The 24,161-nt window shown below is 47.6% G+C and overlaps 1 protein-coding gene and 1 long non-coding RNA gene across 2 annotated transcripts in view; one reads left to right on the forward strand and one right to left on the reverse strand.

Annotated features, from left to right (window-relative positions):
* The window catches only part of LOC134343690 (uncharacterized), a 36,938-nt gene extending 18,072 nt beyond the window's left edge, over positions 1-18,866 (reverse strand). Inside the window, exons 1-3 of the long non-coding RNA XR_010017322.1 lie at positions 18,752-18,866; positions 18,506-18,601; positions 14,319-14,476 (exon numbers count right to left, since the gene is read on the reverse strand). This is a non-coding gene — a long non-coding RNA (uncharacterized LOC134343690). The remainder of the gene's footprint in view (positions 1-14,318; positions 14,477-18,505; positions 18,602-18,751) is intronic.
* A 1,880-nt stretch (positions 18,867-20,746) lies between these two features.
* Positions 20,747-24,161, forward strand: part of LOC134343691 (IQ motif and ankyrin repeat domain-containing protein 1-like) — a 150,843-nt gene continuing 147,428 nt past the window's right edge. Inside the window, exons 1-3 of the mRNA XM_063042445.1 lie at positions 20,747-20,936; positions 21,916-22,024; positions 22,738-22,857. Coding sequence (XP_062898515.1) covers positions 21,955-22,024; positions 22,738-22,857 — 190 coding nt within the window. The 5' untranslated portion in view covers positions 20,747-20,936; positions 21,916-21,954. The remainder of the gene's footprint in view (positions 20,937-21,915; positions 22,025-22,737; positions 22,858-24,161) is intronic.

Genomic DNA, 24,161 nt, shown 5'->3' on the forward strand with positions numbered 1-24,161 from the left:
TTTTTCTGAATGTTGTGTCTCTGATGCTTCCGGCTGCAAGCACATTTTTCACTGCATATACATTGCAATGCAAAAGTCAGCACACATATATATAGCCCGGGTACTGAGGGGTTTTGCAGCGTACTGTATTTGTCAACGAGGAGCAGAGAGCAAGTTAGTAAATCTGGCAGGAGCAGAGGATGTTGGGACTGGAGAAGGTGGAGCCCTGCGGGAGAGCTTTAGACCAGGTAGTAGAGAAGTGCCGGGATGGGAGGGTGGGGTGAGAATGGTGCAGACACACCCAGCAAGGACGTTTGATTCCAAAAAAATTGGTTTGTTGATCATTTGAGAATGTCTGTCTGGTGCTTCCATTCCCTCCCCTCTCCCTTCCCCTTTTCCCAAACATGACTCCCATCACCCTGCCCCTTCCCCTCTCAGTTCAAATTATCAGAATCGGGGTTATCATCACTCATGAAATTTGTTTAATTTTTTGTGGCAGCAGTACAGTGTATTACATAAAATTACTGTGCAAATGGAAATAAAGTCAACTTTGACATCCAGTGCTCTCTGTTTCTTCTTCCTAAGGAGCAACTTTTCACACAGTTCCTGTACAATATATGGTAACTTTATGACAGAGTTAAACCTACACCATCCAGTTTTACACATTCAGCCATTCTTATGTAACATTAGGCATGCTCCAGTCTTCTGGTACCTCCCCTAAGGCTAACAATGATGCAAATATTCCACCAGCCCCCCTCCCCCCCAATAATTTATTCCTTACCTTCTCAGAACATCCTACAACCCCTTTTATTGGTTCCTCAGGTGTTCCAGTCTCCCTTGGGACACTGTTTCAGACTGGGATTTATTTGTCACATGTACTTTGAAACACACAGTGAAACGTGCCATTTGCGTTCACAACCAACACAGCTTAACAATGCGCTGGGGGCAGCCTGCAAGTGTTGCCACACATTCTGGCGCAAAAATAGCACGCCAACAATGTAGAGCAGAACAAGCAAGCAGCAACAACAAAACTACACAAAACAGAAGCAGGAACAAGCCCCATTCTCCCTCCAACTCGAGGACAGACCACACCTGGGCGTCTAACCTCCAGTTTCTGGCCTGGACTTGCAGACATTGAGCCTCCAACTTCTGGACACTAACTCTTCAGTCTACAGGCTTCGACCGTTGTTACTGACCCCAGGATCACAATTAGGCCTCAAACTCTATAATTCCCCTCAGTGAGGGGTAGAATCTGGAATGGGTACATGGAGATAGGTTAGTGTTCGCTCTCTGACTTCCTTGCATTATGGAAGACATAGAGATTGAATCTGTTTGACTGACAGTCACAGTGGGTTGTGGGGCATCAGGCATGGGATGACTGGCTTGTTAAGGATCCTTCTCCCACCTAAAGGCCACTTCACCATCAGGAAAAGACCCTCAATCCACCAGGTCTGCTAAACTGAACCCACCCCACGTGGTCTGTGGTCTCCATTGCTTGTCCCTCTATCTAAATGCCGCTTAAACACAGGTATCATGCCTGCTTTCACCATCGTCTCTGGCAGTATACCACTTGCAGTGTGTAAAATCTGCCTTCTAACTTTCTTTTTTAAGATCAGCTTTATTTGTCACATATATGTCAAAACATGCAATATATATCAAATATGTCATTTGTGTCCACAACCAACAGAATCTGAGAATGTTCTTGGGGCAGCCCAGGTTTCCTGCGCCAACATTGCATGGCCACAACTTACTCACCCTAACCCGCATGTCCCTGGATTGTGGGAGGAGACTGGAGCACCCAGAGGAAACCCATGTGACTGAATGACAGGGACAACGTACAGACAGGGCCAGCACGGTAAAGGGTTACAGTAGCTGATATGCTACCACGCCACCTTCTCACCTGGAAGCTTCCCACCTCTCCCCAGATATTCCTTTTGACCTATCCCCCCTCCACATCTTCACCAAACTTAAAGCTTCAATTCTGAAACTTAGCCAGTCCTGATGAAAGGTCCCAATCCGGAAACATGAAGTACTTCTCACTTCACAGACGGTGTCACCTCCAGATCTAGAGTTCAGATATTTAGCATTTCCAATTAGAGTCACAGAATTATCTGGATGCACCGAGACTGGCATGGAACTGCTCTTCCCATGACCGCAAGACCCTGAAGGGAGTTGTGAACACAGCTCAGAACATTGCGGAAACCAGTCTCCCCTCCGTGGACTCTGTCCACACTTCTTGCTGCCTCAATAAAGCAACCAACATAATCAAAGACTCCGCATTCTCTTTATCGTTAGGCAGAAGACAAAGAACATATGACCAGGAACAAGAACAGTTTTTACACCAGAGTTACAAGAATATTGTGTTCTTTGTCCCCTTCTCTACTCCCTTTACACCCCTGACTGTACAGCCACACATAGCTCCAATCTGCTGATCAAATACGCAGATGATACTGCTTTGATTGGCCGTATTTCTAGTGGTGATGAGACAGCCTACAGAGGAGAGGTTGACACACTGGTGCCAGGATAGCAACCTCTCCCTCAATGTCCAAAAGACAAAAGAGCTGATCGTGGACTCCCACAGCAGGAACGGCAAAGGGCTCAGCCCAATCAGCATCAGTGGGTCTGCAGTTGAGAGGGTGAGTAGTTTCAAGTTCCTCAGTATACACATCACCAAAGATCTCACCTGGACTCTACACACAGGCTGTGTGGCAAAAAAAGTACAACAGCATCTCCTCCACCTCAGGCGACTGAATAAGTTTGGCATGGGCCCCCAAATCCTCAAGACCTTTCAAAGGTACACCACTGAGAGCAGACTGATTGGCTGCATTAGCGCCTGGTATGGGAACTATACCAACCTTGATCGCTGGGCACTGCAGAGAGTGGTACGGACCGCCCAGTGCATATGTGGATGTGAACTTCCCTCCACTGAGGACATTTACAGCAGCAAGTACAGAAACAAGGCCTGGAAGATCATTGGGAACACCAGTCACCCCAACCATGAACTGTTTCAGCTGCTTCTGTCTGGTAAACGCTACCGCAGCACTAAAGCCAGGACCAATAGGCTACGGGACAGCTTCTTTCTACAAGCTAGTAGACCTTCAAATTCACATGTCTGTACATTGCGACGGAGTCATAACGCAAATATTTTTACTCCCTCACGTTGTGGGATGACTGCAAGATTTAAATAAATTCTCTATATTATCTGGACCCCGTATTTTTTATTTATTCAGTTACGGAATGTGGCCGTCACCAGCTAAGCCAGCATTTTTTATCCATCATTAGTTGCCCTTGAGAAGGTGATGAGCTGCCTTCTTCAACCACTGCAGTCCCTGAGGTGTAGGTACACCCACAGTGCTGTTAGGGAGAGAATCCCATGACTTTGACCCAGTGACAATGAAGGAACAATGACATGTTTCCAAGCCAGGATGGTGAGTGACTTGAAGGGGGATTTCCAAGTGGGGTTCCCAGGTATCTGCCATTCTCAACCTTCTAGATGGTAGTGGTTGTGCGTCTGGAAGGTACTGCCTTAGGAACTTTGGTGTGTTGTTACAGTGCATCTTGTAGATAGTACACAAAGCTGCAACTGTTCGTTGAGTACGATAAGGTGGATTCTCGTCTTCACAATCTATTTCATTGTGATCTTGCATCTTATTGTCTGCCTGCACTGCACTTTCTCTGTAACTGATACAACTGTATTCTGCTATTGCCAATCTCAATCATCATCATGTGCCATGTCCTAATGGTCTTTGACCATTATTGTTCTTAGCAAATTTTTCTACAGCAGTGGTTTGCCATTGCCTTCTCCTAGGCAATGTCTTTACAAGACATTGAATGGGGCACGACTGCGCAAGCGCGTGAAGGTCGGCCTGTGAGACAGCGGGAGAGTTTAAAAAGTGAGCAGATTAACGGAGTGGGCGACGGAGTAGTGGGAGACAGAGTAGGAAGGCTTTGGCTCGAGAGGCTTTGGCGAGCGGAGGCCGAGGATGAGCTTGCTCCCAGTGAGGTAAAGCCCGGTAAGTTCATTTAATTAATCTAATCAACTTAGGAGTAGGGTAATGGAGGCAGCACTTAGGGCAGTCGAATGCTCCGTTTTCAGTACGTGGGAAGTCAGGGTGAGAACAATTGTCCCTGATGACTATAGCTGTAAAAGGTGCATCCAGCTGCAGCTCCTGACAAACCGAGTTAGGGAACTGGAGCTGGAGCTGGATGAACTTCGGATCATTCGGGAGGCAGAGGCAGAAATAGAGAGGAGTTTCAGGGAGACAGTCACCCCTAAAAGTCAGGAGACAGGTAGCTGGGTGACTGTCAGGAGAGGGAAGGGGAATAGACAGAAAGAGCAGAGCACCCCTGTGGCCATTCCCATCAATAATAAGTATATGATGGGGACGACCTACCAGGGACAAGTTGCAGTGGTCCTGTCTCTGGCACCCAGACTGGACCCTCAGCTCAGAAGGGAAGGAGGGAAAAGAGGAGAGCAGTAGTGATAGGGGATTCTATAGTTAGGGGTACAGATAAGAGGTTCTATGGGAGAGATCGAGAATCCCAGATGGTCTGTTGCCTCCATGGTGCTGAGGTCTGCGATATCTCAGATCCAGTTCTCGGTAATCTCAGGAGGGAGGGTGAGCAGCCAGATGTCGTGGTCCATGTAGGGACCAATGACGTGGATAGGAAGGAGGAGGAGGTCCTGCAAAGAGAGTTTAGGGAGTTAGGTGCAAAGTTGAAGGACAGAACCTCCGGGGTTGCAATCTCAGGGTTGCTACTCGTGCCATGTGCTAGTGAGGCTAGAAATGGGAAGATAATGCAGTTAAATATGTGGCTAAGGAGATGGTGCAGGAGAGAGGGCTTTACCTTTCTGGACAATTGGGCTTTGTTCCAGGGAAGGTGGGACCTGTTCCGACGGGCGGGTTGCACCGGAACTGGAGGGGGACGAACATCTTTGCGGGAAGGTTTGCTAGTGCTGCTCCGGGGGGGGGGGGGCGGGTTTAAACTAGATTTGCAGGGGGAGGGGAACCAGAGTGTTAGAGCAGATAGTGAGGTGGAGGAGGATAAAGGCCATGCGAGAACTGCAAGTATAGTGCATGGAGTAAAGCCAGATCTAACACATAAGGGGCTTTGAGGAAAGAGAAGCAGAATAAACAGTGTAAAGACAGTAAGGCAGAAGGGCTGAAATGTGTGTGTACTTCAATGCAAGAAGCATCAGGAACAAAGGTGATGAACTGACAGCTTGGATACATACATGGAATTATGATGTAGTGGCCATTATAGAGACTTGGCTGGCACCAGGGCAGGAATGGATTCTCAATATTCCCAGATTTCAGTGCTTTAAAAGGGATAGAGAGGGCGGAAAAAAGGGGAGGAGGGGTGGCATTACCGGTCAAGGATCTATTACAGCTACAGAAAGGGTGGATAATGTAGCAGGATCCTTGTTTGAGTCAGTATGGGTAGAAGTCAGGAACAGGAAGGGAGCAGTTACTCTATTGGGGGTATTCTATAGGCCCCCTGGTAGCAGCAGAGATACCGAGGAGCAGATTGGGAGGCAGATTTTGGAAAGATGCAAAAATAACAGGATTGTTATCATGGGTAACTTTAACTTCCCCAATATTGATTGCCACCTGATCAGTGCCAATGGTTTAGACGGGGCAGAGTTTGTTAAGTGTGTCCAGGACGGATTCCTGTCACAGTATGTTGACAGGCCAACCGGGGGAATGCCATACAAGATCTAGTATTAGGTAACGAACCGGGTCAGGTCACAGATCTCTCAGTGGGTGAGCATCTGGGGGACAGCGACCACCGCTCCCTGGCCTTTAGCATTATCATGGAAAAGGATAGAATCCGAGAGGACAGGAAAATCTTTAATTGGGGAAGGACAAATTATGAGGTTATAAGGCTAGAACTTGCGGGTGTGAAGTGGGATGATGTTTTTGCAGGGAAATGTACTATAGGCATGTGGTCGATGTTTAGGGATCTCTTGCAGGATGTTAGGGATAAATTTGTCCCGGTGAGGAAGATAAAGAATGGTAGGGTGAAGGAACCATGGGTGACAAGTGAGGTGGAAAATCTAGTCAGCCGGAAGAAGGCAGCATACATGAGGATTAGGAAGCAAGGATCAGATGGGTCAATTGAGGAATATAGGCAAGCAAGAAAGGAGCTTAAGAAGGGGCTGAGAAGAGCAAGAAGGGGGCATGAGAAGGCCTTGGCGAGTAGGGTAAAGGAGAACCCCAAGGCATTCTTCAATTATGTGAAGAACAAAAGGATGACAGGAGTGAAGGTAGGACCGATTAGAGATAAAGGTGGGAAGATGTGCCTGGAGGCTGTGGAAGTGAGCGGGTTCCTCAATGAATACTTCTCTTCGGTATTCACCAATGAGAGGGACCTTGATGACGGTGAGGACAATATGATTGAGGTTGATGTTCTGGAGCATGTTGATGTTAAGGGAGAGATGGTGTTGGGAGTTGTTAAAATACATTAGGACGGATAAGTCCCCGGGGCCTGACGGAATATTCCCCAGGCTGCTCCACGAGGCGAGGGAAGAGATTGCTGAGCCTCTGGCTAGGATCTTTATGTCCTCGTTGTCTACGGGAATGGTACCGGAGGATTGGAGAGAGGCGAATGTTGTCCCCTTGTTCAAAAAAAGAAGTAGGGATAGTTCAGGTAATTATAGACCAGTGAGCCTTACGTCTGTGGTGGGAAAGCTGTTGGAAAAGATTCTTAGAGATAGGATCTATGGACATTTAGAGATGGTCTGAACAGGGACAGTCAGCATGGCTTTGCAAAGGGCAGATCGTGTCTGACAAGCCTGATAGAGTTCTTTGAGGAGGTGACCAGGCAAATAGATGAGGGTAGTGCAGTGGATGTGATCTACATGGATTTTAGTAAAGCATTTGACAAGGTTCTACACGGTAGGCTTATTCAGAAAGTCAGAAGGCATGGGATCCAGGGAAGTTTGGCCAGGTGGATTCAGAATTGGCTTGCCTGCAGAAAGCAGAGGGTTGTGGTGGAGGGAGTACATTCAGATTGGAGGGTTGTGACTAGTGGGGTCCCACAAGGATCAGTTCTGGAGCCTCTACTTTTTGTGATTTTTATTGACAACCTGGATGTGGGGGTAGAAGGGTGGGTTACAAGTTTGCAGACGACACAAAGGTTGGTGGTGTTGTGGATCGTGTAGAGGATTGTCAAGGATTGCAGAGAGACATTGATAGGATGCAGAAGTGGGCTGAAATGTGGCAGATGGAGTTCCACCCGGAGAAGTATGAGGTGGTACACTTTGGAAGAACAAACTCCAAGGCAGAGTACAAAGTAAATGGCAGGATACTTGGTAGTGTGGAGGAGCAGAGGGATCTCGGGGTACATGTCCACAGATCCCTGAAAGTTGCCTTACAGGTGGATAGGGTAGTTAAGAAAGCTTATGGGGTGTTAGCTTTCATAAGTCGAGGGATAGAGATTAAGAGTTGCGATGTAATGGTGCAGCTCTATAAAACTCTGGTTAGGCCACACTTGGAATACTGTGTCCAGTTCTGGTCACCTCACTATCGGAAGGATGTGGAAGCATTGGAAAGGATACAGAGGAGATTTACCAGGATGCTGCCTGGTTTAGAGAGTATGCATTATGATCAGAGATTAAGGGAGCTAGGGCTTTACTCTTTGGAGAGAAGGAGGATGAGAGGAGACATGATAAAGGTGTACAAGATAATAAGAGGAATAGATAGAGTGGATAGCCAGTGCCTCTTCCCCAGGGCACCACTGCTCAGTACAAGAGGACATGGCTTTAAGGTAAGGAGTGGGAAGTTCAAGGGGGATATTAGAGGAAGGTTTTTTACTCAGAGAGTGGTTGGTGCGTGGAATGCACTGCCTGAGTCAGTGGTGGAGGCAGATACACTAGTGAAGTTTAAGAGACTACTAGACAGGTATATGGAGGAATTTAAAGTGGGGGGTTATATGGGAGGCAGAGTTTGAGGGTCGGCACAACATTGTGGGCCGAAGGGCCTGTACTGTGCTGTACTATTCTATGTTCTATGTTCTAAGACAGGTGACCCCTGCCATTATCAGTACTCTTCAGAGATTGTCTGTCTGGTGTCAGTGGTTGCATAACCAGCACTTGTGATATGCACCGGCTGCTTCTGTGGCTTCAGGTGCTCCTGATCGGGAGGGCTAAGCGGCGCTACACCTTGCCCAAGGATGACGCGAGGCTCGTGGAACGAAGAAGTGCCTTACATCACTTTCTGTAGAGATGCGACTCCAACCTGTCAGCCTCTATCTCGACAGCATTTAAGTTTTGAAATCATCTGTATGGTTGGCATGCAAAACAACTTCTTTTCACTGTCACTCAGTACATGTGACAATATTAATCTGGTAACCAGACTGGAAATAGTGCAGAAATGATTCACAAAGATAATTTTGGAAATGGAGAGCTTGAGTGAAAGAAGAGGCTCGACAGGCTTGGACAGTTTTCTCCGGAGTATAGGAGACTGAGAGGTGAATTTACGGATATATACAATACTGTGTACAAATCTTAGCCTTCCTCACCAGACTCAACATGCAAATTGACCTTTGGAGAATCCTACAAAAGAACTGCCAAATCCCTCTGCAAGTCAGATTTTTGCATTTCCTCTCCTTTTAGAAAATAGTCAACCTTTCATTTCTTCTCCTAAAGTGCATGGCTATGCACTTCCCAACACTGTATTCCATCAGCCATTTCTTTGCTTAGTGGCCTAATCTGTCAAAGTCCATCTGTAGTCTCCCTATTTACTTAACACTACCTGCCCCTCCACCTATCTTCATATTGTCTGCAAACTTTGCAAAAAAGCCTTCAATTCCATCATCCAAATCATTGTTGTCGTCGTTGTGGCTCTCCCTTGAGGTCGAGGATGATGGTCTTCGTTCTGAAGTGGCGCACAGAGTGAAGACACCTGTGCGTGTATTTGTTTAACATGTACTTGATGTTGCACTCCAAGAAGCACACGATACTTCACAAATCAGCCAACTGATTCCAATGGCATGGAAACCACGGCGACTGGAGCTGATGGATTTGTTGCAGCCTTCATCCGCCTTCACAGCCGTTGAGTTCGAAGTAACTTCATCCGCCTGTTCCACCGTTGAGGTCTTGGTAATATTGTTCTTTGTCAGGGACCTCACCCTCGATTTTACCGCCATGGGTGACCCTACCAGGAGCATAGCTCCAGACGGCATCGCTCTCGGGATCACAGGACCACACAAACTTCTCCACCATGACAAGGTGACAATTCATGGAGAAGATCCAAATCATTGACATATAACGTAAAAAGAATCAGTCCCAAAGCAGACTCCTGTTGAACACCACGAGTCACCAGCAGCCAACCAGCAAAGATTATTCCCACACTTTGCCTCCTGCCAATCAGCCACTGCCTTATTCATGCTAAAATCTTTCCTGTAATACCATGGGCTCGTAGCTTTGTTAAGCAGCCTCATATGCTGCAACTTGTTAAAAGTCTTCTGAAAATCCAGTTACTCAACATCAAAAAAATATTTTTTTAATCCTGCTTATTATTTCTTCAAAGAATTCCAACAGATTTATCATGCTATGGCTTACTTTATCAAGTATCTCAAAATGCCTCAAAAGCACATTTTTAATAATCAACTCCAACATTTTCCCAACTATTGAGGTCAGAATAACTGGCTTAGATTTTCCTTTCTTGTCTCTCTCCCTTCTTGAAGAGTGGTGTGCCATTTGTAATTTTCCAGTCTTCCGGAGGCATTTCAAAATCTAGCGATTCTTAAACGATCATTACTACTGCCTCCACAATCTCCTCAGTCACCCCTTGCAGAACTCTGGGGTTTACACCAACTGGTCCAGCTTTCAGCTTCCCAAGAACATTCTTCCTAGTTGTGGTAACTTCACACACTTCATGACACCCGACGGCTGGAACTTCCACCATGCTGCTACTGCCTTCCATGGTGAACTGATGCAAAATACTTACCTGCCATTTCCTTGTCCCCCATTACTACCTTTCCAGTATCATTTTCCAGTGGTCCAATATCAACTCTCTCCTGTCTTTTACACTTTATGTATCTGAGGAAACTTTGGTAGCCTCTTTAATATTATTGGCTATTTACTTTTGTACTCCACCTTTACCTTTTAATAATTTTTTTAAACTTGTCATCTGCTGGTTTTTAAAAGCTTCCTAATCCTCCAAGGCTTGCCACTAATTTTTGCTGTATTATATATCCTCTCTTGGGCTTTATGTTGGCTTGGACTTCACTTGTTAGCCACGGTTGTGTCATCTTTCCTTCAGAATACTTCTTCCTCTTTGGGATATATATATATCCTGTGCCTTCCAAATTGCTTCCAGACATTCCAGCCAAAAACCTGTGATTGAAGGGACTTGGGAGTCATTGGGCAGAACACCCAAAAGGTTAACTTGCAATCAGTGGTGAGGAAGGCAAATGCCATGTTGGCATTCATTTCAAGAGGTTGAGATTACAATGGCAGGGATGTGTTGCTGGGACTTTATAAGGCACTGGTGAGGCCTCACCTTGAGTATTGTGAACAGTTTTGGGCTCCTCATCTAAAAAAGATGTGCTGGCAGTGGAGAGGTTCAGAGAAGGTTCACAAGAATGATTTCGGGAATGAAAGTGCTATCTTGTCATGGTCCGGTCCGTGAAGTCCACATTCCGGTCCGTCGATCCTTGTTACGGGGTTTCCTGTTTTCTCCCTTGTTCTGTTGAGTGCCTCAATTGAAGCAGCTGATTCTCATTATCCTTATATACTTCCACCCCCATCAGGAAGGTCTCAAAGCTCTACGCTTCTTTTTGGATTCCAGACCTAATCAGTTCCCCTCTACCACCACTCTGCTCCGTCTAGCGGAATTAGTCCTTACTCTTAATAATTTCTCCTTTGGCTCCTCCCATTTCCTCCAAACTAAAGGTGTAGCTATGGGCACCCGTATGGGTCCTAGCTATGCCTGCCTTTTTGTTGGGTTTGTGGAACAATCTATGTTCCGTGCCTATTCTGGTATCTGTCCCCCACTTTTCCTTCGCTACATCGACGACTGCATTGGCGCTGCTTCCTGCACGCATGCAGAACTCGTTGACTTTATTAACTTTGCCTCCAACTTTCACCCTGCCCTCAAGTTTACCTGGTCCATTTCCGACACCTCCCTCCCCTTTCTAGATCTTTCTGTTTCTGTCTCTGGAGACAGCTTATCCACTGATGTCTACTATAAGCCTACTGACTCTCACAGCTATCTGGACTATTCCTCTTCTCACCCTGTCTCTTGCAACAACGCCATCCCCTTCTCGCAATTCCTCCGTCTCCGCCGCATCTGCTCTCAGGATGAGGCTTTTCATTCTAGGACGAGGGAGATGTCTTCATTTTTTAAAGAAAGGGGCTTCCCTTCCTCCACTATCAACTCTGCTCTTAAACGCATTTCCCCCATTTCACGTACATCTGCTCTCACTCCATCTTCCCACCACCCCACAAGGAATAGGGTTCCCCTGGTCCTCACCTACCACCCCACCAGCCTCCGGGTCCAACATATTATTCTCCGTAACTTCCGCCACCTCCAACGGGATCCCACCACTAAGCACATCTTTCCCTCCCCCCCTCTCTCTGCATTCCGCAGGGATCGCTCCCTACACAACTCCCTTGTCCATTCGTCCCCCCCATCCCTCCCCACTGATCTCCCTCCTGGCACTTATCCGTGTAAGCAGAACAAGTGCTACACATGCCCTTACACTTCCTCCCTTACCACCATTCAGGGCCCCAAACAGTCCTTCCAGGTGAGGCATCACTTCACCTGTGAGTCGACTGGGGTGATATACTGCGTCCGGTGCTCCCGATGTGGCCTTTTATATATTGGTGAGACCCGACGCAGACTGGGAGACCGCTTTGCTGAACATCTACGCTCTGTCCGCCAGAGAAAGCAGGATCTCCCAGTGGCCACACATTTTAATTCCACATCCCATTCCCATTCTGACATGTCTATCCACGGCCTCCTCTACTGCAAAGATGAAGCCACACTCAGGTTGGAGGAACAACACCTTACATTCCGTCTGGGTAGCCTCCAACCTGATGGCATGAACATTGACTTCTCTAACTTCCGCTAGGCCCCACCTCCCCCTCGTACCCCATCTGTTACTCATTTTTATGCACACATTCTTTCTCTCACTCTCCTTTTTCTCCCTCTGTCCCTCTGAATATATCTCTTGCCCATCCTCTGGGTCACCCCCCGCCCCTGTCTTTCTTCCCAGACCTCCTGTCCCATGATCCTCTCATATCCCCTTTTGCCTATCACCTGTCCAGCTCTCGGCTCTATCCCTCCCCCTCCTGTCTTCTCCTATCATTTTGCATCTCCCCCTCCCCCTCCAGCTTTCAAATCCCTTACTCACTCTTCCTTCAGTTAGTCCTGACGAAGGGTCTCGGCCTGAAACGTCGACTGCGCCTCTTCCTATAGATGCTGCTTGGCCTGATGCGTTCACCAGCAACTTTGATGTGTGTTGCTCTCATTTTGGGCTGGCTACATAAATAGCTCCTGGGTTCAGCTTCATTTGTTGGACTGTTCCCTTCTCTTCTCCTTCTTTCTGAAGCCTTGCCTGAAACATTCGCCTGAAGCCTTGTCTGCAACCTTCGCCTATAATGCCGTCAAGTTCAACTGCTGGAGCAAGACCGGTGCCTTGCTGTGTCAAGCTAACGAACAGTCTGTCGTTGTTTGAAATCGTCTCTTTGTGTCCTCGCCTTCGCTAGGTAGGTCTGGCCATTTACTGCTACCTTGAGTTGGGAACTGTCTCTGTATCCTCGCCTTCGCTAGGTAGGTCCAGCCGTTTACCAGTACCTTGTGTTGGGAACCATCTCTTTGTGACCTTGCCTTCGTTGGGTAGGTCCGGCCATTTGCTGCTACCCTGAGTGGAGAGCTGTATCTTCGTGTTCAGTGTGCTGTGTATAGAAAGAGCCCCGGCCCCTGGTCCTGCTCCCAAGGAGGGGGTCCTGGTCTGGCTTTCCCAGCCAAAGTCCTAGCCCAAGTCTGTGTTTCTGTCCCAGCTCCTGGTCAATGTCCAGCATCCTTTCTTCCCCACTTCCCTTGCTTTCTTGACACCCCGAGTCCTGTTCCTAGTAATTCAGTGTCTCTGTCTTGCATTTGGCACCTTCCTAATGACATACCTGTCATATGAGGAAAGCTTGACAGCTCTGGGCCTGTACTTGCTGGAATTTAGAAGGATGAGGGGAGATGTCATTGAAACCTTCTGAAGGTTGAAAGGCCTAGACAGTAAATGTGGAAAAGATGTGTCCCATGGTGGGAGAGTCTAGGACAAGAGGACACAGACTCAGGATAGGGGGGTGTCCATTTAGAACAGAGATGTGGAGAAATTTCTTTAGCCAGAGGGTGGTGAATTTGTGGAATTTGTTACCACTGGCCTGCTTAGGCTAGGTCATTGGGTGTACTTAGGGCAGAGCTTGATAGGTTGTTAATTGGACATGACATCAAAGGTTACGGGGAGAAGGGCTGGGGAGGGACAAAAAGGATCAGACATGATTGAATAGCGGAGTGGACTCGATGGGCCACATAGCCTAATTCTGCTCCTATGTCTATGGTTTTATAGACTATAGTCTAATTTAGCCCGAGCAACAGCGTCTCCTCAGTACACATTGTAAACCAGCTACCTCAACGTCAGCACTGTCACGCTGGTTCCATCCATGAAGGAAGACTATACAGTTGAAAATGTTGCTGAGGTATTGGTGTAGGAGGGCATAAGATGCAGGACGGTTTATTACTGCAGAACAGTGGGATTCAAACTACCATTGCAAGCGGATAATGAACCAGAGTGCCAGAACAGTTAGTAGAGCCAGATATTGGTAAGACCTCAGCCAAAGGTAGGAATCAAAGGGCTGATCACGGGGCAACTAGTGTCGTACGCTGCATATTTTTCAATGCAAGAAATATCATAGGAAAGGTGGATTATAGTGTTGAAGATGAGGTAGCTGGTTTACAAATGGAGGCATTCTGTAGTGAGGAGGGCAACCTTGCAGTCAGCTGGATGAGTTGCAATGTAAAAGGCAGAAAAAAATCAAAGGGTGAATATAGGACTGAAGGCGTTATATTTGAATGAGCACAGTATATGGAATAGAATATAGGACATTACAGTACAGTACAGGCCCTTCGGCCCACAATGTTGTGCTGACCCTCAAACCCTGCCTCCCATATAACCCCCCACTTTAAATTCCTCCATATACCTATCTAGTAGTCTCTTAAATTTCACTAGTGTATCTGCCTCCACCACTGACTCAGGCAGTGCATTCCACGCACCAACCACTCTCTGAGTAAAAAATCTTCCTCTTGAATATCCCCCTTGAACTTCCCACCCCTTACCTTAAAGCCATGTCTTCTCGTATTGAGCAGTGGTGCCCTGGGGAAGAGGTGTTGGCTGTCCACTCTATCTATTCCTCTTAAGATCTTGTAAGGTAGATGAACTTGTAGCACAGTTGCAGATTGGCAGGTATGATGTTGAGGGCATCAATGAATTATGGCTGAAAGAAATTACAGCTGGAAGCTTCATGTCCAAGGATACGCATTTTATCAAAAGGACAGGCAGGAATGCAGAAGGGGCGGTGTTGTACTTGGTAAAAAATAAAATCAAATCATTAGAAAGAGAAGGTTTCTCTTCAACATGGAAGGTGTTGAATCGTCATGGATAGAGCTATGGAACTGTAAGCGTAAAAAGACCCTGAAGGCAGTTATACACAGACCCCCAAACAGTAGTAAGGATGTGGTCTACAAATTACAACGGGAGATAGAAAATGCATGCCAAAATGGTAACATTACAATAGCCATGGAGGATTTCAATATGCAGGTTGATTGGAAAAAATCAGGTTGGTAATGGATAAGAGAGTGAGTTTGTTGATTGCCTATGAGATGGCTTTTTAGAGCAGCTCGTGGTTGAGCCTACTGGAGGCTCAGCAATTCTGGATTGGGTGATGTGCAATGAACCAGAACTGATTAGAGAGCTTAAGGTGAGAAAGCACTTAGGAGCCAGTGATCACAATATATACAAGATGCTGGAGGAACTCAGCACGCCAGGCAGCATCGATGGAAAAAAATACAGAAAACATGTTGGGCCGAAACCCTTTGGCAGGACCGACGGAAAAAAGCTGAGGAGTAAATTTAAAAGACGGGAGGGGAGAGAGAGCCACCAAGTGACAGGTGAAACCTGGAGGGGGAGCAATGAAGTAAAGAGCTGGGAAGTTGATTGGTGAAATAGACCGAAGGCCATGGAAGAAAGAAAAAGGGAAAAGGAGCACCAGAGGGAGGCGATGAACGGGTAAGGAGATGAGGTGAGAGAGAGAAAAGGGTTTGGGAAATGGAGAAGGCGGGAGGGGGGCATTACTGGAAGTTTGAGAAATCAAGGCTACCCAAATGGAATATAAGCTGTTGTTCCTACAACCTAATTGTGGCCTCATCATGACAGTGGAGGAGACCATGGATGGACATATTGGAATGGGAATGGGAAGTGGAGTTAAAATGGGTGGCCACTGGGAGATCCTGCTTGTTCTGGCTGATGGAGTGTAGATGCTCGGCGAAGCAGTCTCCCAATCTACGGCGTGTCTCTCCGATGTACAGGAGCACTGAACAGAGTAAGTGACCCAACAGGCTCAAAGGTAAAATGTTGCCTCACCTGGAAGGACTGTTTAGGGCCCTGGATGGTGGTGAGGGAGGAGGTGTAGAGCCAAGCGTAGCACTTGTTCCACTTGCAAGGATAAGTTGCAGGAGGGAGATCAATGGGGAGGGACGAGTGGACAAGGGAGTCGCAGAGGGAGTGATCCCTGTGGAAAGCAGAAAGTTGGGGGAGAGGGAAAGATGTGCCTGGTGGTGGGATCCCATTTGAGGTGGCATAAGTTTTGGAGAATTATGTGCTGGACCCAGAGGCCAGTGGGGTGGTAGGCAAGGACAAGAGGATCCTATCCCTGGTAGGGTGGCAGGAGGATGTGGTAAGAGCAGACGTGCATGAAATGGAAGAGATGCAGTTGAGGGCAGTGTTGATGGTAGAGGAACGGAAGCCCCTTCATTTGAAAAAGGAGGACATCTCAGATTGGACACGACATCAAAGGTTACGGGGAAAAGGCCAGGGAATGGGCTTGTGGGGGGAAAATATGATCAGCCATGATTGAATGGTGAAGAAGAATCAATGGGCCAAATGGCCTAATTCTGCTCCTATGTCTTATGCTAAAAGAACCCTTAGGAGCAAGTGATCATAATTTGATCAAATTCACCCTGAAAATTGTGAAGGAGAAGATGAAGTCAGATGTATCAGTATTACAGTGGAGTAAAGGGAATGTCTTGACTGACAAATCCGTTGGAATTCTTTCAAGAAATAACAAGCAGGATAGACAAAGGAGAATTTATTGATGTTGTGAATGTAGGGTTCTCAGTAATGTTAACTGCTAAGGCTAATGAAATGACTTCTCTGTAATGTTAAATGATGAGGTAATGTTTCTCTGTAGCTGCAATGTTTGGGTTAAAGTTAGATATCAGGGAACGAACCAATGATGACCTGTTATGCTATCTTGAATGGTGGGACTGAGAGTTCGCTCACGGTCTTTTCGGCGAGGCAAGCGAAGGGAAAGGGTGAACATAGAACATAGAACAGTACAGCACAGTACAGGCCCTTCGGTCCACAATGTTGTGCCGACCCTCAAACCCTGCCTCCCATATAAGCCCCCACCTTAAATTCCTCCACATACCTGTCTAGCAGTCTCTTAAACTTCACTAGTGTATCTGCCTCCATCACTGACTCAGGCAGTGCATTCCACACACCAACCACTCTCGGAGTAAAAAATCTTCCTCTAATATCCCCACTGAACTTCCCACCCCTTACCTTAAAGCCATGTCCTCTTGTATTGAGCAGTGGTGCCCTGGGGAAGAGGCGCTGGCTATCCACTCTATCTATTCCTCTTATTATCTTGTACACCTCTATCATGTCTCCTCTCATCCTCCTTCTCTCCAAAGAGTAAAGCCCTGGCTCCCTTAATCTCTGATCATAATGCATACTTTCTAAACCAGGCAGCATCCTGGTAAATCTCCTCTGTACCCTTTCCAATGCTTCCACATCCTTCCTATAGTGAGGTGACCAGAAATGGACACAATACTCCAAGTGTGGCCTAACCAGAGTTTTATAGAGCTGCATCATTACATCGCGACTCTTAAACTCTATCCCTCGACTTATGAAAGCTAACACCCCATAAGCTTTCCTAATTACCCTATCCGCCTGTGAGGCAACTTTCAGGGATCTGTGGACATGTACCCCGGGATCCCTCTGCTCCTCCACACTACCAAGTATCCTGCCATTTACTTTGTACTCTGCCTTGGAGTTTGTCCTTCCAAAGTGTACCACCTCATACTTCTCCGGGTTGAACTCCATCTGCCACTTCTCAGCCCACTTCTGCATCCTATCAATGTCTCTCTGCAATCTTCAACAATCCTCTACACTATCTACAACACCACCAACCTTTGTGTAGTCTGCAAACTTGCCAACCCACCCTTCTACCCCCACATCCAGGTCGTTAATAAAAATCATGAAAAGTAGAGGTCCCAGAACAGATCCTTGTGGGACACCACTCGTCACATTCCTCCAGTCTGAATGTACTCCCTCCACCACCACCCTCTGCCTTCTGCAGGCAAGCCAATTCTGAATCCACCTGGCCAAACTTCCCTGGATCCCATGCCTTCTGACTTTCTGAATAAGCCTACCGTGTGGAACCTTGTCAAATGCCTTACTAAAGTGAGTGCGGGAGTGGCTGGTGGTTCCCAGACAGCTGATACTGGAATTCGACGGTTCGGATGCTGTCAGAGGTCGATTGTGGATTGATCGGGAAGGCGTGAGCTGCAATGAATTATATTTCGTGCACAAGACTGATACACTTACTGATTGGCACCTTTGTGTTATTTGTTTCTAGTAATCACACCACCTAAGAGAGTTATAAAGTGTAATCATTTAATCGTACATTGTGTACTGTCTGATGTTTTACGTTATGGGTGCATTACACAGCATGTACGCAAACGTAGACACAGTTTGGCAGGCAGACGGCAGTTTCCCCAAGATGAACGTGAGTTGATATAGCTGAGTGTTACATGTACTAGGATTCTCAGAATGCTTTTGACAAGGTGTAACACATGATGTGGTGGCCATTACAGAGACTTCGATGGCTCAGGGACAGGAATGGTTACTTCAAGTGCTGGGTTTTAGATGTTTCGGAAAGGACAGGGAGGGAGGCAAAAGAGGTGGGGGCATGGCACTGTTGATCAGAGATAGTGTCACGGCTGAACAAAAGGTGGACACCATGGAGGGATTGTCTACAGAATCTCTGTGGGTGGAGGTTAGGAACAGGAAGGGGTCAATAACTTTACTGGGTGTATTTTATAGGCCACCCAATAGCAACAGGGATATCGAGGAGCAGAGAGGGAAACAGATCAAGGAAAGGTGTAATAATAACAGAGTTGTTGTGATGGGAGATTTTAATTTTAATTTCCCAAATATCGATTTGCATCTCCCTGGAGCGTACCTGTATGGATTCTGTCTATTCTTCTTGCTGCCCCAGGAAGGTGGCTAGCATAATCAAGGCCTCTCTCAGTCTGAACATTCTCTCTTTTCCACTGTGCTGCAGGCAGAAAATGCAAAAACCATGAAGAATGTACCAGTAGTCTTGAGAACAGCAGCTACCTCATTGTTATAATAGTATTAAACAGATCTCTAGTATGACAATGTGGAACCTTGACATCACAAACTACCTTGTTCTGATCTTGTTTACCTGTACTGCACTCTCTCTGTAGCTGTTACACTTCATTCTGCATTGTTATTGATTTCCCTTGTTCCCTTGTGCACTGTGTGATGATTTGTATTCCATGAATGGTATAAGAGACAAGCTCTTCACTCTGTCTTGGAACAAGTGACAATAATAAACCAATTCCAATAACTTTATACTCGTACAGTTGCAGAAGACTACAGCACAGAAGCAGGTACTTCGGCCATCTAGTCCTTGCTGAACCATTAATCTGCCTCATCCCTGGACCATAGCGTTCTATGCTCCACATACCTATCTACCTATATTTTTCTTAAATGGTGAAATTGAACTCACATCCATGACGGCTGCTTCCACACTCTTGTAACCCTCTGTGTGAAGAAGTTCTCCCTAATATACTCCTTAAATATTTCACCTTTCACCCTCACACTCTATGACTCTATAGAGTTACTGGGAGCTTAATATCCAAAAACACTCATTCTACCAAAAGGACAGGGAGGAAGGAGAGTGGTTGGCATTGCTCTGTTGGTAAAAAATGAAGTTGGGCCACAGGGAAGCGGTGACATGATGTCAGAAGGTGTGGAATTATTCTGGATAGAGTTAAGGAACTGCAGGGGTGAAAAGACCCTGATGGGTATATGTAACCCCAAACAATAGTAAGTAGGTGGCTTACAAATTATAATGAAAGATATAAAGTGTATGCCAGGGGGCAATGTTGCAATGTTGCAATGTGCAGGTAGGTTGGGCAGACCAGGTTGGTGCTGGATTCCAGGAGGAGCAGTTTCTGGGGTGCCTGTGAGATGGCTTTTTGGAGTGGCTCGTCATTGGCACCACTGGAGGACTGGCTGTTCTCGATTGGGTGTTGGGCAATGAATCACAATTGATTGACGGGCTTAAGATAAAAGAACCCTTTAGGGAAGTATGATCATAAAATTAGTGGGAAGTTAGAGGATTGGGAAACTTTAAAAACCAACAGAAGACAACTAAAAAGGTCATCAAGGTAAGGATGGAATTTGAAAGTGGGCCAATAATATTGATTGGCATCTCCACAGAGCAAGGGGTTTAGATGGGGTGGAGTTTGCTGGGTGTGTTCAGGAAGGTTTCTTGACACAATATGTAGATAGCCCTACAAGAGGACATGTTGCACTTGATCTGGTATTGGGAAATGAACTTAATGAACTTGGTCAGGTGTCAGGTCTCTCAGTGGGAGAACATTTTGGAGATAGTGATCACAATTCTATCACCTTCACCCAAGCATTGGAGAGGGATAGGAACAGACAAGTTAGGAAAGCATTTAATTGGAGTACGGGGGAAATATGAAGCTATCAGGCAGGAACTTGGAAGCATAGATTGGGAACAGATGTTCTCAGGGAGATGTACAGCAGAAATGTGGCAAATGTTCAGGGGATATTTGCATGGCGTTCTGCGTAGGCACGTTCCACCCCCTTCCCCTATCCCTCCCTCCCGCACACCCTTCCCCTATCCCTCCCTCCCTCCCGCACACCCTTCCCCTATCCCTCCCTCCCTCCCGCACACCCCTCCCCTATCCCTCCCTCCCGCACACCCTTCCCCTATCCCTCCCTCCCTCCTGCACACCCTTCCCCTATCCCTCCCTCCCTCACACCCTTCCCCTATCCCTCCCTCCCTCCCGCACACCCTTCCCCTATCCCTCCCTCCCGCACACCCTTCCCCTATCCCTCCCTCCCTCCCGCACACCCTTCCCCTATCCCTCCCTCCCTCCCGCACACCCTTCCCCTATCCCTCCCTCCCGCACACCCTTCCCCTATCCCTCCCTCCCGCACACCCTTCCCCTATCCCTCCCTCCCTCCCGCACTCCCTTCCCCTATCCCTCCCTCCCTCCCGCACACCCTCCCCCTATCCCTCCCTCCCTCCCGCCCGCAAACCCTTCCCCATCCCTCCCTTCCGCACACCCTTCCCCTATCCCTCCCTCCCCCACTCCTCACTCAAACCACCTACCCTCAATCCCCTCACCACCCTCCCTCCTCCCCTCCCCGTCCACAAGGCACACCCCGCACTGTGCACAGGCGAGGAGAGATACTACACTACTCCATGCTCACTCAACAGACGGTGCAGAGCACCGGAAGTTACTTTTCGCATCAGGTTTGCCAGCCCTATGGGGCGGGACTTCCGTTGCATCCGTTGCCTGGAGACGGAAGGTGAACAGCGAGGCCGGGTGGGTATGTGAGCGATGGTTTCCCTGTCCCCCTCCTCCAACTCCTCTCCACTCATCCTCCTCTCAACCTTCCCCTCACCCCTCCCCTCACCCCTCCTCATCCCACGATCCTCCTCCTCTTTCCACATCTCCGCGCACTCCTCCTACTCTCCTCTCCCTCCCATCAACCTTCCTCTTATACACTTCCCCTTCATCCTCCTCCTTCCAGTCACTCTCACCTCAGCCTCCCATCCACTCGGCCTACCCTCCCCTTCCCGAACTTCTTACCCTCCCCTCAACCCTCTCTCCCTCTTCCCACTGCTTCCCATCTACATCCATCTCCTCTTGCTTACACCCCTCCCCTCTCCCCCTTTACTCTATCCCTCTCCCTCCCCTCTCTCCCCCTCCCCCTTACTCCTTTGTCCCTCCTGCATCCCCCTATTAACCCTCTCCCCCTCACCCCATATCACTCCCCACACTCCCCGACACCTCCTCGCCTCCCCTTCCCTAATCCCTGCCCCTCACCTCTCCCCACCTGCCCCTCACCCCGCCTAACTGCTCCACCCCCTCCCCCTCACACCCTTCCCACACCCACCGCGCCCCACACCCCTCCAACACCCCATCTCCCTCACACTCCCCCACAGCACACACTCCACTCCCCAAACTCCCTACACCCCCACTTCACCCCACTTATTCCACCTCCACACACACAGTTTGCATCACCTACACCCCACCCACCCCACTCCTCTCCACCCCATCCGTTCCCTCTCCCCCTCCCAGCCCCTCTCCCCCTCCCAATCTCTCTCCCCCTCCCACCCCATCACCTCCTCTCACCCAGGAATTTCCTTTGGCAGTGGAGTGTTTGGTGATCTCACCTGGAGAAATGTCCCAGCACCCTGTTTTCTCACCCTTGTGAATACCCTTCTCCACAGAGCTGACATTCATCATCGGGCACTGTCTGCCCCTCTGCCTAATGAGATACTGTACTTTTTTCTTTCAGTGATGCTCCTTGTCTGGATTCCCACGTGGTTCTAACACCATGTCCAGCCGCAAATCTAAATCAGGAGCTGGAAAAGCAACAAAGAAATCCATTCAGCCAGCAAGGAGAGGTATCCGCATTATTTCATGTGTCTACAGGAAAGATATCAATAAAATTGGGAGGACCGATTTACCAGGATGTTGCCAGGTCTTGAGTTATGGGGAAAGGTTGAATAGGTGAGGACTTTATTCCCTGGAGTGTTGGAGAATGAGAGGAAATTTGATGGAGACGTACAAAATTATGAGGGGTATAAATAAGGTAAATGCAGGCAGGGTTTTCCCACTGAGTTTGGGTGTGATTACAATGAGAGGTCATAGGCTAAGGGTGAAAGGTAAAATATTTAGAATCAAAATCATTGAAAAATGTTGTGAAATTGGTTGTTTTGAGGCAGCAGGACTGTGCAGGACATAAAATATACTATAAATTAAAATGAGAATATATATAAATTTAAATAAGTAGCTCAAAAGGGGAGGTAAGAATAGTGAGGTAGTGCTCATGGGTTAATTCTGTATTCAGAAGTCTGATCGGGAACCTGAGGAGGGGGGAGTTTCACTCAGAAGGTGGCGCGAGTGTGGAATGAGCTGCCCACAGGAGTGGTGGGTGTGGGTCCGATTTCAATATTGAAGAGAAATTAGTTTTATGTACGTACATGAATGTGATGGGTTTTGACTGTGTTTAGGATGTGTCTGGATGGGCACTTGAGTTGCTTAAATGTAGAAGGCATTGGCCATGGAGATGGGGTTAATCCATCTCCTATCTGATCTTCTCATTCTTTTTCCTCAGATTTGGGAGCTCACCCTCCCACCAAAAATCCAAGCACTTCTGGCCGCAACAAGTCCAAAAATGACAAGGGAAAGCTTGCTCCTGATGTGGCCCAGGTTAAAGGCGAAGGCACTGTAGAAGGTAGAGTGCTGAGTATTGCCGAGTCTGAGTGAAGGGTTGCTATGGTAGTTGGCTGATTATTGTACCAATGCTGAAGTCGTCTCTGTGGACAGGGATGATCCCAAGGATAAGGGCTTCGTGTTCAGTTCTGGTCACCTCATAATAGAAAAGATGTGGAACCTTTAGAGTGGGTGCAGAGGAAATTGACCAGGATGCTGCCTGGATTACAGAGCATGTCTTATGGGGATGGGGTGAATGAGCTAGGGCTTCTCTTCCTGAAATGAAAGAAGATGACAGATGTCTTAATAGCAGGGTGTAAGATGATGAGAGCTACAGATGCAACACAGAGCGTCATAGGAAGTCATTCCTGCCTGTGGCCATCAAACTTTACAACTCCTCCCTTGGAGGGTCAGACACCCTGAGCCAATAGACTGGTCCTGGACTTATTTCCTGGCATAATTTACATATTACTATTTAATTATTTATGGTGCAACTGTAACGAAAACCAATTTCCCCCAGGATCAATAAAGTATGACTATGACTAGATCGAGCAGACATTGAGAGACATTTTCTCAGGGCAGAATAGATAATACAAAAAGTCAGAATTCTTTGGTAATTGGAGGAAAGTATCGGGGGGATGTCAGAGTTAACTACTTTTACACAGTGTGCGGTTGATGCAGGGAATGCACTGCCAGGGTGGTGGTAGAGGCGGATACATTAGGGACATTGAAGGTACTCAGGCACGTGGGTGATAGAAAATGCAGGGCCATGTAGGAGGGAAGGGCTAGATCGATCTCCGAGCAGGTTTTCTGAAGGTTCTGTACTGCACTGTAGCATTCTGTATTTAATGTGGTGGAAGGGAAAACCAATGACAGAATGCTGAATATGCTGTTACAGTTACAGAGAAAGGGAATAAGTAAGTGGGGAAACAACGGGAGTCATTGCTTGGAAATTGTGAGACATCAGTGCAATGGGAGAGGAAGATGAGTTAAAGCCTTCTATGGCTAGCTCCACCTTTTATTCCAGCCAGGGCTTCAGCCCACCCTGTCTCAGAGGGCTATGTCTGCAGCGTGCTGCAGTCTCTTTGAATGCCTTAGCTCTCCAATCATTTGTCACCATGGTCAGTTTCTGAGCCTGTGGCAGCTCTGTGCTTGTCCTCAGGTTGTCGGCAGGGCTCACCCAAGGCCCTTTGCCTTCAGATGCATATTCATTACTGCAATCACCATTTTGTCTACAGCCTGAAACCACGTTGCTCAGGCTCTGCTGCCACCCGTGTCTTTGCCAGTCAGAAAGGATCTCCTCAGCGTCATTCCACTTTCCTGTTG

The sequence above is a fragment of the Mobula hypostoma genome, chromosome 3 (genome assembly GCF_963921235.1).
Source record: "Mobula hypostoma chromosome 3, sMobHyp1.1, whole genome shotgun sequence".
Classification (NCBI taxonomy): domain Eukaryota; kingdom Metazoa; phylum Chordata; class Chondrichthyes; order Myliobatiformes; family Myliobatidae; genus Mobula; species Mobula hypostoma.